The sequence below is a fragment of the Crotalus tigris genome, unplaced genomic scaffold (assembly GCF_016545835.1).
Source record: "Crotalus tigris isolate CLP2741 ecotype Arizona unplaced genomic scaffold, ASM1654583v1 scf7180000018550.1270297659:1495590, whole genome shotgun sequence".
Taxonomy (NCBI): domain Eukaryota; kingdom Metazoa; phylum Chordata; class Lepidosauria; order Squamata; family Viperidae; genus Crotalus; species Crotalus tigris.
In genome coordinates this window covers 1468736-1482013 of record NW_024097073.1, presented here as the reverse complement: position 1 = coordinate 1482013, position 13278 = coordinate 1468736, and the positions used below count along the sequence as shown (strand labels likewise).

Below are 13278 nucleotides of genomic sequence, written 5' to 3'. Positions count from 1 at the left end.
GCAGAGCCCCTGTGCTCCATTCTTTTTTAGACTTGTGCTGTGTGTAGCTTCACTGAGATTTCACTTTTCTGGGAAAACTTTATGCATTGTCTTTTATAAATACTTCTCAGATTGACTTCATTCCAGTGTGGGAGAGCTTGCTGGCCTGGGAGGTCTTTGTATCTGTGCACATGTGTGTGGATTGTACAGAGGTTTATTTCTTTGGCTTTGGGGGAACCATAAAAGCCCCCTAATATATCTCCTGCTCTCTTCTGTCTTGTACAGCAATCTCTGTTCCACTCCCTTTCCACTTTCCATACATCCCTTCCACTTTCTATATCCCCTCCTTGCTTCTATTTCATATCTCTTAACCATCATCATCCTCTCTGGAATTCTGAGTCAATTTCTAGGCCTACTCCTGGAGAAAGAACCAGCTGCGGTTACCAAGCAGAACCCAAAAAACGACTTGAGTCCAGTGATTATTTGCTGGCTGCTGCCATCTATCTCCCTCCTCCCTTACTCAACAGAGGAATCCACAGCTGTTCCAAACTGGGAGAGGAGAAGGAGGGGGCTGTTGGATGATGATGTCAAGACTCAGGGATACAAATAGACAGAGCTCCGGCTGTCATCCCGACTCTGCCTTTTCACCCAGAGTAGCTGCTGCCTTCCTGCCTGTCCTACCAAGCTGCCACCATGAGCTTCTCCACCCAGAGGGTCTCCTCGTACCGCCGTACCTTCGGCGGGACAGCTGCCCCTTCCTTCCCATCTCCTTCCTTCCCACGGGCTTCTTTCGGCACCAAGGGCTCTTCTTCCAGCTCCATGTCCTCTCGGGTATACCAAGTGTCCCGTGGTGCTGCAATGCCCACCCTTTCTAGCTTCCGCGCAAGCTACTCAGCCCCGCTGCGTTCAGCCTATCAAGGTGCCGGCGAGGTCCTTGACTTCTCCCTAGCTGATGCCATGAACCAGGAATTCCTGCAAACCCGTACAAATGAGAAAGTGGAGCTGCAGGAACTCAACGACCGCTTCGCCAATTACATTGAGAAGGTCCGTTTCCTGGAGCAGCAGAATGCCCTCATGGTGGCTGAAGTCAATCGACTCAAGGGCAAGGAGCCCACGCGCATTGCTGAGATGTATGAGGAAGAGCTGAGGGAGCTGAGGCGCCAGGTGGAGCTGCTGACCAACCAGCGAGCACGGGTGGATGTGGAGAGGGACAATCTGCTGGATGATCTCCAGAAGCTGAAGCAGAGGTGAGACTGAGGCCCATGATTTGCTACCATGTTTTCTTTTTCTCTAAGCTCATCCCTGTCTATTTATGTTGATCTGTAAATTTAAGGTTTCTTCCTAGTCACGAGCAGGTACAACGCTTCCCTGGCCAGAGATGGAGTAAACAGGGAAGGGTAATGCTAATCACAGCCAGGGTGAGTGGCCTTCCAGCCCTGACCTTCCAAATAGCAATGCCAAAGCTCTCTTATCAAATGTCACATTTGCTAGGCCCTGGGTAAATGGCACTGAGCAACATTCACCTTGAAGTTGCAAACTTCTTGTCCTCTGATCTGAAATTGCCATCATAACTAATAAGAGACAATCTATCTCATTGGGCCCAACAAAATAATAATAATAATAATAATAATAATAATAATAATAATAATAATAATAATAATAATAAAGTTGGAAGGGACCTTGGAGGTCATTGAGCCCAACCCCCTGCTTGGTCAGGAAATCCTACACCATTTTGGACAGATGGCTGTCCAGTCTCTTCTTAAAAACTTCTAGTGTTGGAGCATTCACCGCTTCTGGAGGCAGGTTGTTCCACTGGTTAATTGTTCTAACTGTCAGGAAGTTTCTCCTTAGTTCTAGGTTGCTTCTCTCCTTGATTAGTTTCCATCCGTTGCTTCTTGTCCTGCCCTCAGGAACTTTGGAGAATAGCTTGACTCCCTCTTCTTAAGGCTCAGAATGTGTCCAGTGACTTCCTGACATACCACTCTCTCCTTATAAACCTTTCCATCTTTAGAAATTTAAGAAAGCTTTTGGGGGCTAAAATCTTCATCCTGAAGAGAAAGGCTAATATCTAAAAAAAAAAAACCCTAGCACAGTATTTAAGTCTGCTGAGAAAATATTTGTGAGGTTTATTTTGGCACGGGGATCCGTACTGGTTCAGAAATCAGTAGTAAGGTCACCAATCCCTGCCTTTTTAGAAAAAAATTGGATGAAAAGACTAAATTATATTTGTGAAACATTTTGTTTGGATTTGACTTCGTGGAAAAATTACACATGTAATTTTATTTATGCAGGGAGTGGATAATTTTTCCTTATCAAATACTGGGCTTTTCCTTATCAAATACTGGGATCTCTTTAGTTTAATTCCACACCAGTTAGGTCTGCTTTTTCCTTGTAGTTGCACACAGGGGATGGGGTGGAGGTAGGAGGTGTGATACTCTAAACAATTGTTGCAAGTTCTTGTCAGATCAACTCTTGACTCCTTTTGGTAGGGTGAGGATGACTGATGGTTGCCTCTTTCCATGAGGTAGCTCTGGGTTTTTTTCCTGCATGATGTAAATTGTCTATTTATGTCCCAACTAAGCAAGCCCTTGACTAGCTCAGGATATATGTGCCACGGGTCTATGTTGATGATCTATTTCTAGGAGTTTTTAAAGAGCTGAAATAAAGAAAAATGATATCCTGATGATTAGAAATAGGGTGGATTTAAAACTTTTAAATTAATTAGTTCCATGTGAGAGCCAGAAACCAATTTTCTTCTGGGATTGCACATTAAATATATTAGTGGTATAGTAACAGAATCCCTCTTCAACAGTGCCGTTATCCTTTAAAAAAATGTACATTACAGAACTGAAGCGGGTGCAGGTGGTCAAGATTCCATGTTACCCAGAACATCTTCCAAGTCTATAAATCTTAGTTCTAGAACAGAGGCCTTCAAACTTGGCCCTTTTATGACTTGTGGACTTCAACTCCCAGGATTCCTGTGTGCCTGGCTGAGGAATTCTGGGAGTTGAAGTCCACAAGTCATAAAAGGGCCAAGTTTGAAGACCCCTGTTCTAGAATTTCTCTTCTACTCACAAGGGAGAAAAAAATCCAGTTTCAGTTTATTAGGAAAAGTGACTCCCAGGAAGTCATCTGATATTGCTCTTCATTGTATGTCAGCGGATTCTTCATAACCCCCTACAGTTTGTACCAGTATAATTACAGCTTTTGCAGCCCTAATGATCGCTGCTCAGCTTGATTTACGTAATAGATGGGCTCACAAATCATGCTAAGTCATGGTTTGCTTTCTCTGGAGAGTTCAATAGTTGGGTTCACAGGACGTGCGTTGGCACACCTTATACTAGCAATGGAACAGGTTAATGCTATAACAACAGGAGAGAGATGAAAATAGTACAATACTTTGAGGGGGAAACTGGGCTGTTCAGTAGGAGGGCCCTTTGTATCCTGCTTCTGGAAGGATAATCCTTAGGCCTTTACTCTGTGGCCAGTCCTCTTGGAAGCTTTCTCTTTTCCTCCAGATTTAACTCCCTTGTGATTGACAGGGCACAAGTGGACCCTGCCAGAAGAAAGCAACAGCCAGATAAGCAAGGTTGAGCATGTTGACAGGAAGTGCATATACACGAGAGGGGGAAATTTAGGCAAAGAAATCCAGGGGTCAATGTCTTCCAATCAGATATGTATTTTATTTATTAATGAAATAAATTAATCTCATCTCATTATCCAAAGTGACCCTGAGTAGCTTACAGAAGAATAAAAACATAAATATATCATTCAAATGTTCTCCTGGATCTGTGAGCAGATGTGCACTAAATTTGGGGATCATCATTTTATTTGTTGGTTCTTTATAGCATACACCAAGTGTGATCTTTGGCTTGAGTGTTTATTGCTGTGGAGAAGCAAAAATGAACTTTCTTTCTCATTTGGATCGTAGCAAATTGAATGTCCAAGACTTATAATCAGGTAGCAAATGGCATCACTTGTCCTTTTCTTGTGCTCTTTCCCACCAAACCACATAAAAAGAAATGGAAGTGGGTACCAAACAGCCTTTCCTAACTTGGCGTCCTTAAGATCTGGGGAATCACATCTCCCAGCATCCATGCCAACATCAGGAGGCATGAGATAGGGTCAAGCTGATGCAAGAATCTTATACAGAAGACCGCCTCTGCAAGCCTTATCTCTATATGACAACAGCTGCAACTAACAACTATTGAAATTGTAGTTTAAGATGTCAGGAACTTGGACAATTTAGAACTGAAGGTTTGAGGGTGCTGTGTTTATAAACATAAAAAAACACAACTATGGATACAGTAGTTGAGGATATAGAAACTAGAACTCCAGGGCCATGATTCACTAACTTTAGTGTCCAAATCCTGAAGCTGAGCCTTTCCCAATCTCAAACCCCACAGAAATGTTAGATTACAGTTTCAATTTCTTCAGCCATTACAAACAATAACCATCCTGGCTGATTGTGATTAGACCTTATAATCCCAAATTCTGAATATATGTGAGAAAAAGTCGACTTGGGTGATGCTACACTAATCCCATGTCAAAATACCTGGAAAACAGATTTTGAATTTCAGCATCTTGGTAGCCTTCCACCTGTCTCCCACACCTTATGTATCTTTCATATCGAGTCATCTCCAGAATCCCAGGCTGAGGGTCATCCCAAGAGTTTGCATGCTGCTTCTTTGCAAGTCTCTGGCTCCTGCTTCAGCTTTTCTCAGTAGAGCAAAGCTGTGCTACCCTAAAAGGGAAGGGGGAGTAAGCATTATCCATCAGTGAGCTCATGCCTTTGTGCTTAAGGCTTTGACTAAAACAGGCAATGAGAGGACATGTTCTTGCTCCATTCCCAGCCTGGCCACCAGCCAGATCCCACCCCTTCCCTTTGGAATGTAGGAGAATTGCCCGTTCCTGATGCATATCTTACTAAAGTGGCTTGGTAGCATGTCAGAGGTTTAGGGTGAGGCACTGGCCTTGACTTCTAAAGCATGAGAAATGCTGTTTATGTAGACCAATCGGTGATTTCCCAGTCTTCCCAATGCTCATTTTTCTGCCCCTTTTTCACAGGTTGCAAGAGGAGATTCATCTTAAAGAAGAAGCAGAAAACAACTTAGCTGCTTTCAGAGCTGTAAGTTCAAATGTTTCCTCCAGCATGTCTGGGAAAATGAGGAAAAGATTTGTGAAATAGCACAAAAGGAATATCACTTTGTATACTTAAAAGTTGCATGCTTAGCTGTTTTTTTTTTTGGTTTTTTTTTTTTTGCCCCTTCATTTCTGAGAGGACATATTGTGCCTTTCCCCCCAGCTATTAGCGCTTTCTCAGATCTTTTCCAAAGTGGTAGACAATTGGTATTTGGATTTCAAAATATAAGGAATTATTAGGATTATAGTTAAAACAAGATTTCTGGAGAACATCAAGTCGCCAGCCTTCTATACTGTGTAGCCCCTTTTGAATAATTGCAACACCGGCTCCTGTTTTGTCTACAACATTGTGCAATCTAGGTGCACATGAACATTTAACATGTTATTAGAATATTTAGCATATTCTAAATGATACAATGTTTTGAATCATTCATAGTAGTAGAATCAATATGCCAGAGGGAATAGTTTAAGTACTCCTTCAGGGATGCATACAATACAATGGAGCAGCATTTACCCTGAATTTCAAGGAATTTGGAATTAAGATGAGGGCAACTGCCCTGCCATTGTCAATATTGCTAGAAACTGGAGAGATGTTAGAAAATGTTAGTAGCCCTTTTGTTCAAGGATCATGTGAATTAATTCCGTTGGGGTCCTTCCCACTCATTTCCTGGGCTTTCAGAATTTCCACTATTGTTTTCATTGGTCAGATTCCCAGATGATGTCAGTCAAAAATCAGAGGGGGGGTGGGCATAACCTCTCGGCCTTTTCAGGAGCACACAGTTAAATGGCAGTTGAGCTCATTTCCTTATTCAGTGAATTTGTGCTCTTTTAATGAGGACCAACCTCTTGGGTCTATTATTACTGCTGAGGTTATGCTCCTCTTTTCTCTGCCATTACAGGATGTTGATGCAGCCACTCTGGCCCGTATTGACTTGGAGAGGCGTATCGAAACATTGCAGGAAGAAATTGCTTTCCTCAAAAAAGTGCATGAAGAAGTAAGCAGCTGTCTTGTACATGTGTCTTGGGGCTTCTCAAAACGATGGCTTCTAGAAGGGAAGGAGGGGTGAGGTTGCTGAAGGGGATGGTGAAAATCAAGCCCAGAATTTAGCTATAATAGCAGCTTTAATTGAAAAAAAATATGGAAGATGGTATCAAGTATCAAAAGTTGCATGTCACCAGACCAGCCTTCTCCTGCTAGGTTGCACCACGTTTTGGTACGATGGCACAACATGTTGGGCAAACCCTACCAACCTGCGATGTAAATCAAGCTATTGTTGTTAGTTTGGGGTTCTGTAAGAGATGGTGCATATAGAGGGGGAGCTGATGTGATGGATTACAGTGAAACAGCAGTTTCCAAGGAAGGAAGGAAGGAAAGAACACATTTCACAAAGGGTGGTGGGGAGGAGACAAAAGGCAGCACAGCCTGGAGCTGGATAGGAGAAAGTAAGACTAGCTACTCCCTAGAACAGTAGTTCTCAACCTGTGGGTCGGGGCCCATTTGGGGTCGAACGACCATTTCACGGGGGTCGCCAAACAACGCAGTCCGCCATTTTTTCCCCCTTTTCCTTAGCTGTGCTACTCCCTTTTATTCTATTGGCTTTTGAAAGCCAATAGAATAGTCTCTCTTGAATAGAGTCTAATTCTATTGGCTTTCAAAAGGCAATAGGAATTGTCCAGGCTGTCTCTGCCCTGCTGAGCCCACCAAAAGTCCCATTCTGCAAATGGTGCTGCACCAGTTGAGTAGTCCTCGACTTACAACCGGTTGAATAGTCCTCGACTTACGACCGGTTGGGGGTCGCGGCATTAAAAAGGTTAAGAACCACTGCCCTAGAAGCTCCCAGGGTGTATCAATTAAGGTGAGAGAGTAAGGGTTTAGTCCAGGGGTAGGCAACCTCGTCTCTTTTATGACTCATGGACTTTAACTCCCAGAATTCCTGAGTCAGCTATGCTGACTCAGGAATTCTGGGAGTTGAAGTCCATGAGTCATAAAAGAGCTGAGGTTGCCTACCCCTGGTTTAGTCTGTCAAGATTCTGCCTATTGTGTCTAAGCAAATAAAGAAGTAAACTCTGGCTGAATGTCCTTCTTGGCTGGGAACTGGCTTAATTTAGTAACCCAATGGTTTAATCCACCATACATTAGTGAGAAATAGTTTATATCTTCTTGAAAGATCATGTTGGAGAAGGTTTTGTCACAACTGAAAGCCGCCTTTCACTTCGATGGTTCCCAATATTTTTGAGTACAAGGATTTTGGTGCCTAACCAGTATGGATTAGGGGAGGTGGCTAGTAAGCCTCTCCCTACTGCATTGGCCTGATGGTACACTCTTTGTGACCTCTCCAGGAAATTAGAGAAATGCAATCCCAGCTGCAGGAACAACAAATCCAGGTGGAGATGGACGTGTCAAAGCCAGATCTGACCGCAGCACTGCGTGACATCCGTGCCCAGTATGAGAACATTGCTGCAAAGAACATCTCTGAAGCAGAAGAGTGGTACAAGTCCAAGGTCGGGAGAAAGAGCAGTTTCACTTAGCTAAAAGACTAGGGGTGATTGGAGTTAGTTTCCACTCATGGGATTCACTCCTGTTAATCCACCTGTGTGCTCTATTTGCTCCTCCTCCCCCCTCCGTCTACAGGTGACTGACCTGACTCAGGCAGCAAATAAAAACAATGATGCCATTCGCCAAGCCAAGCAGGAGATGATGGAGTACCGGCATCAAATCCAATCATTCACCTGTGAGATTGATGCTCTCAAGGGCACGGTGAGTGAGCTGCCACGCCAGATTAATCATGGAGTCAAATTCAGAATGCTGGACCTTGCATTGAACCATTTTAGGGAGGAACATTTTTCTTCTTCCCTACACTCATTGACGCAAATGCAAGGGAAGCATGGAGAACGCAAACTGCTCAGGCAGCTGCAGTTTTGCACAGCTGTCAGATGGAGAGGTCATTCATGATCTCTGAGGGAGACTGACAGAAGATCTGTTTAATGCAGAGAAAGTTCTATGGCCAGCTGAAGATCCTCATATAGGCTGACTGGTAAAATCTCAGCTTATGGTCCCAATCAACAATCTCTTACAGTATGTCCCTTGAATGGATGGGAGATGGGGGGGGTGTCTTTTTTTATATTCACCCAAAAAAGAGGGGGTAGAAATCCTCTTTTCTTTCTCCTCACTGCTTTCCTCCTCTTGACTTCCAGAATGACTCTCTGATGAGGCAGATGAGGGAGATGGAGGAGCGCTTTGCCGGCGAGGCTGGCAATTACCAGGACACAATCCAGAGGCTTGAAGAGGAGATCAGGCATTTGAAGGATGAGATGGCACGGCACCTGCGCGAGTACCAGGACCTGCTCAATGTCAAGATGGCTCTTGACGTTGAGATTGCCACTTACCGCAAGCTGCTGGAGGGTGAAGAGAGCAGGTGAGCACTATCTGCATCTGTGTGTCCTGTAAAGGTAGCTTTACATCCATTAAAGTTGGTAGATGATTGGTCTGGGATGGGTTTTGTTCTGATGGAATAGTAGTAGGGTTTGTACACCGATTGTGAAGTGTTAGTGTATTACTGCTACACAAGAATCTACCGCAATTCTGGACTGAGTAAAAGAGACGTGGCTTATGACAGTATCTGAACTCTGCCTTTGTGCTTGGTGACAGCAAAGGATAACAAAGAAGGAAATGCATCCTTCTGTTGTGACAGTTGGTGACATTCATCTTCTCTTAGGAAAGAAATAGACCAGTGATTCTCTTGAAGCCAATATTACTTTTCATTTTGGCTGAGCAGTTTGGACTAGTGGGACTTACATTTTGTAATAATGCTGAATTTGCATGAAGATGCCATGTTAGAATTACAACAAGAAGACTGGAAACAACACTTCAGTATGCAAGCCAGAAGAATACAATTAGTTCAGATTTAAGTGTTGTTGTTATTCCTAAAAGGACCATAAGGGATAATGAGGGTTATTGGGGAGGCTGCTATAGAACATAGGAAATCTGAAAACAGAAAAGAAAGACAAGGCTACTTTAATCTCCCTTTCCTTTCCCTTCCTTACAGAATTTCACTGCCCATTCAAACTTTTTCTGCCATCAACTTCCGAGGTACGTGACATGGATCTGGTCTATGTGGTTAAAAAGATCTATGGGCATGCAAATCACGTGGATTGTTTTGTAATGCTAAAACGGAGCAGAAATGGACGAAAGCCCATCCCCAAGATTCATTTTAGAATAGTGATTAAAATGAGGATGGAATTACGTGTTTCATGCCTATCATAATCTGTTCTGCTTATTCCCGACTAAACCCTTTTTTGATTTTAAAGGATGGCATTTAGAGGCAGGGGAGAAAGAGATTGCTTTTCAGTTAAAAATAGCGCCCTTCCCTATATTTATTTATATATATATTTATCAAACTTAGAAACCACTCACAGAGTCACTCTCTGCAACTATAACTCTCCCTCTCTGCCTCTCTAATTCTAACTGGAGTTCCTGAAATGGGCCTGCAAGGACAAATGTATCTGAAACCCCTCAACTCTGCAAGGAGGAGGGTCAGATTCAGAACAAAACACTCAGACAAAGAAAGGATGATACATCCCAGCCTACCTTCACCTCCAAGCCAGTCTCACCTAAAGCTGCTTTTCTCTACAGTTGGTTCTTTGGGGGTGGGGGTTGGTACCAGGCATAATAATATACAGTTCTATCCAGAAATGTATAAATGAGCTGAATGAGTCCATCTCTCCTCTTACGTTTCTTTCTGACATGTTTCTTGGGTGAGACACCATGCACAAAGACGACTGTATTAAGAAATGAAGCATGATGAATACTACAAACATACATACCGCTAACAAAACCAAACAGGATAGCTATTAGTTTCTCGGCATTGCATCAAAATGAGAATAAACTCTCCCTTGTCTCCAAAAAGAGTCTTATAAAGGCTAAAAGATAAGGGCAATCAAGCCAAAATATCATAGCTGTGGTAATTCTAGTTCTGAATTCAAGTTCTGCCTTGATGCTGTGGCCAAATTTAGTAGAACTGAATAACAGCTTAGAAGATTGTTTTGTTTTGGCATCAATATTTATTGCATTATATACACTGTTTGGTTAGGTTGGCAAGTGCCGGTGGGGTGTGTGTGTGTGTATGTGTATCAGGGACATGAAGTGAACATGGTACCCATCTCCTCTTAAGTCTTGGTGTGAGCAAGTCATGGAGAACAGTGAGCTTGTGCTTGGAAGAAAACATCCCTAATCACAGAGCCCACCCTCCAAATTCTCTGGACTCCAAATTCTTCATGGGATTCTCCCATGAAATGCATGCCAGAGTGCACCCATTATCAACCAATGCCTCTTTCTGTCCCACAGAGACCAGCCCAGAGCAAAGGAGCGCTGAGGTTCATACCAAAAAAACAGTGACCATCAAAACCATCGAGACACGTGATGGGGAGGTAAGCTGACAGGCTGTGGGCGTTGATGAACATCAGAAGGGTTAGCAACCCCAATAGAAAACCCCAGGAAAAGTCAATAAAGGTAGTCTTGAGTGTGTCATTCCGTCCTATTATGGAGCAGGGGGAACATTCTAAGTTGAGAACCACTCACCCTGTTGATGTGAGACTGAGAATAAGGAATGGGAGATGCATCTGAAGGAACACAGTTGGATGTAGTTGTCTTCCTTTTTCTTCTGTCCCTATAAAGCAGAAATAGGGAAGCCAATGGTGGGAACAAGCAAAGGCGCCCCACCTGATTGGGGAGAAGGCCCAGGAGGGTGGGAGTAGGGCTTTCCCTAACTGAAATCTCTGTCTTTCCTCAGGTGGTCAGCGAAGCCACGCAGCAACAGCATGAAATGCTGTAGGTCTTGTAACCCCCAGAGCGACTTGGCCCATCTCAACCCGCTCCTTTTCATGTGCAAAAATCAGGGGATGCCAGTTCCCACACCTTCTCCCACATCCTCCTTTTGTAAGAGCACCACTGGACAACCTCACCCGCTCAACTGAATGTACAAGAAGCCTTCTGTGTTCCCCAAAGCCTCTCTCCTTCGGCTCCCTTTCTGCACTCCCTTTCCTTTGCTTTTTTGTTCTATTCTTTTCCTGCCCTTGGGCGGGAGGAGGGCAGAAAGAGAGTTGCAGCTTTGTGTGTGTGTGTGTGTGTGTGTGTGTGTGTGTGTGTGTGTGGTACATGCATGCATGTGTTAGAGGTGAGGCTTCCTGCCCCTGTATGGGGTCTGACTATTGCCTGAAAAGAAAACTCTCATCTGCCTTTACATGGTGACACGTGCCCTGAGTCACCTATGTGTGCTCTGATAGCCATGTGTAGTTACACTCCCAACCTGAGTGTGGGTCCCTGCCCCTTCTGGGTCCTTCTGCTGCAGCAGTAATGAGAGCTACCTGCAGGCCCTGCACAGACAGAGGAAAGTGGGGGGATGTGTGAGCATAGCCCAGAGAATGAGGCTGAGTCACCTGCCCAGTCTTGCCTCCGGGACCAAAGCCACAGAGTTGCCCCTACCCTCAGGGAGCAGGACTCCTTGCTTGTGGGCGGGCGGATGGGTGATGCTTGCATCTCTAAGCTCAGTGATTGTCTGTCCCGTTTGCTATGCTACTGAAGCTCTTTTTGGACAAGGTTCCCCCCTTCCTGTCTTGGGGTTTTTCCTACAAGTGTAGGCTAGAGTGCTAGGAGAATGAGGATCTCTAAAGGGGAAAGTGAGTGAGGCCTCTGAGAGGAGATGACTTGGGCCCAGAAGGGGACAAGCCCTCCCCCATGCCTGCTGTGAAGTGAAGTGAAGCTCCTAATTTGGGAGGTTGGATATCATGGCCGCCGGGGAGAGGAGCAAGATGCCAGGAGCAATATACCCACACATGCAAGCTTACCTGCCTGGAGCATGATCCCTTGCCACATCCCAAATCTGCCTCACGGGGACTGTTGAAAGGCCTGCAAAAGATTGTGGAGAAGAGAAGAGAAGGAACTGGCAGGTGATCAGGTGATGGAGAGAGAGAGAGAGAGAGCCAGCAGAGAACAGTCTGTCATTGTGAATGAATGGAGAGAGAGGACATGGAGAGAGAATGAATACTCCTAGCCCTATACCCCAACACGTACTGGTCCTACAAAAGAAATAAATAAACTATGCAGCACAAAACTGGTTGTGGAGATGTTCTTCTTTTGCTGGCTGTTGCAGAGCAAATCTGATTCAATTTAATCGCACACTGAGGAGAAAGGAGAATGGAGAAGGAGATTCAGAAGTCAAAGGGACTTCCATGCTTTGTATAGCAGAGGCATTTCTAATGTGCCCTGCTTCTCTTCCATTTTGGTGGCGTGGTTTTCATTATCCCTGATTTACCCCAGGCACCCTCCTAGTCGCTAGACTCTATGCCTCACGCTGGCTGAGGAATTCTGGGAGTTGAAGTCCACACGTCATAAAAGGGCCAAATTTGAAGACTCCTGCTCTATGTCCACAGCGGCATTTTAGAAATGTGCTACCACCACAGTCCCTCATATATGGAAGGGCCTCCTCTACAGATTCTGCTTGGCACTGGCTTCAAAATCCAACCTCTTAATGGTACTACAGACAGGAGAAGGGATGCTTAAAATGGGGCTCTTTGCTCAGGTGTTATCTAAACATTGGTTCGCTGTACGCACTTACATTCTCTTCAGTACCAGAAACATCCCAAATAAACCCAGAGATTGCAGCTTGGTTTCTCCATCATATTTAAGTCTGTTTTAGCACAGTCAAAATGTACCAGTGCTCTAGTCACACTAAATGTGCCCCAAATCACCATTTTAGAAATTGTGTCTTCATCCATATTCTTTAGGAAGGGCCTGCTACCTCATGAGACTCTGAGAGTGAGAGATTACCAGTAAATGATAGACAGGGACCTATACAAATAAGATCTTTTAACTCATGTACATGTCCCGCTAACTGTAGCTAGAAGATATTTTGCTAAACATATTTTAAGAGCTTATGCTCATGGTTCTGTCCTCTTCTCATTTCCAGCCCATATCGGAGGCTGGCGAGCTACATATTTAGCTGATTTAGGTGGAAAGGTGGTTTCCATCTTCTCCTGACATAAGTCTTATTTCATGGATGACATCTAGTGTTCAGACAGCATGACTGAAGAAAGTGAGTCAGAAGCAGGGGTCTGCCCAGCTCCTATTGCAGTGGTTCTCAACCTGTGGGTCGGGACCCC

General features: G+C 44.3%; 1 protein-coding gene across 1 annotated transcript; it reads left to right on the top strand.

The window, feature by feature from the left end:
- The first annotated feature begins 602 nt into the window (after positions 1-602).
- On the top strand, positions 603-12230 carry DES (desmin). The gene is made up of 9 exons (XM_039354421.1): positions 603-1226; positions 5047-5107; positions 6021-6116; positions 7462-7623; positions 7754-7879; positions 8317-8537; positions 9168-9211; positions 10466-10548; positions 10911-12230. Exons 1-9 carry the CDS (start codon positions 673-675, stop codon positions 10950-10952), a joined length of 1389 nt encoding a protein of 462 aa, XP_039210355.1. The 5' UTR covers positions 603-672; the 3' UTR covers positions 10953-12230.
- The last annotated feature ends 1048 nt before the right edge of the window (positions 12231-13278 follow it).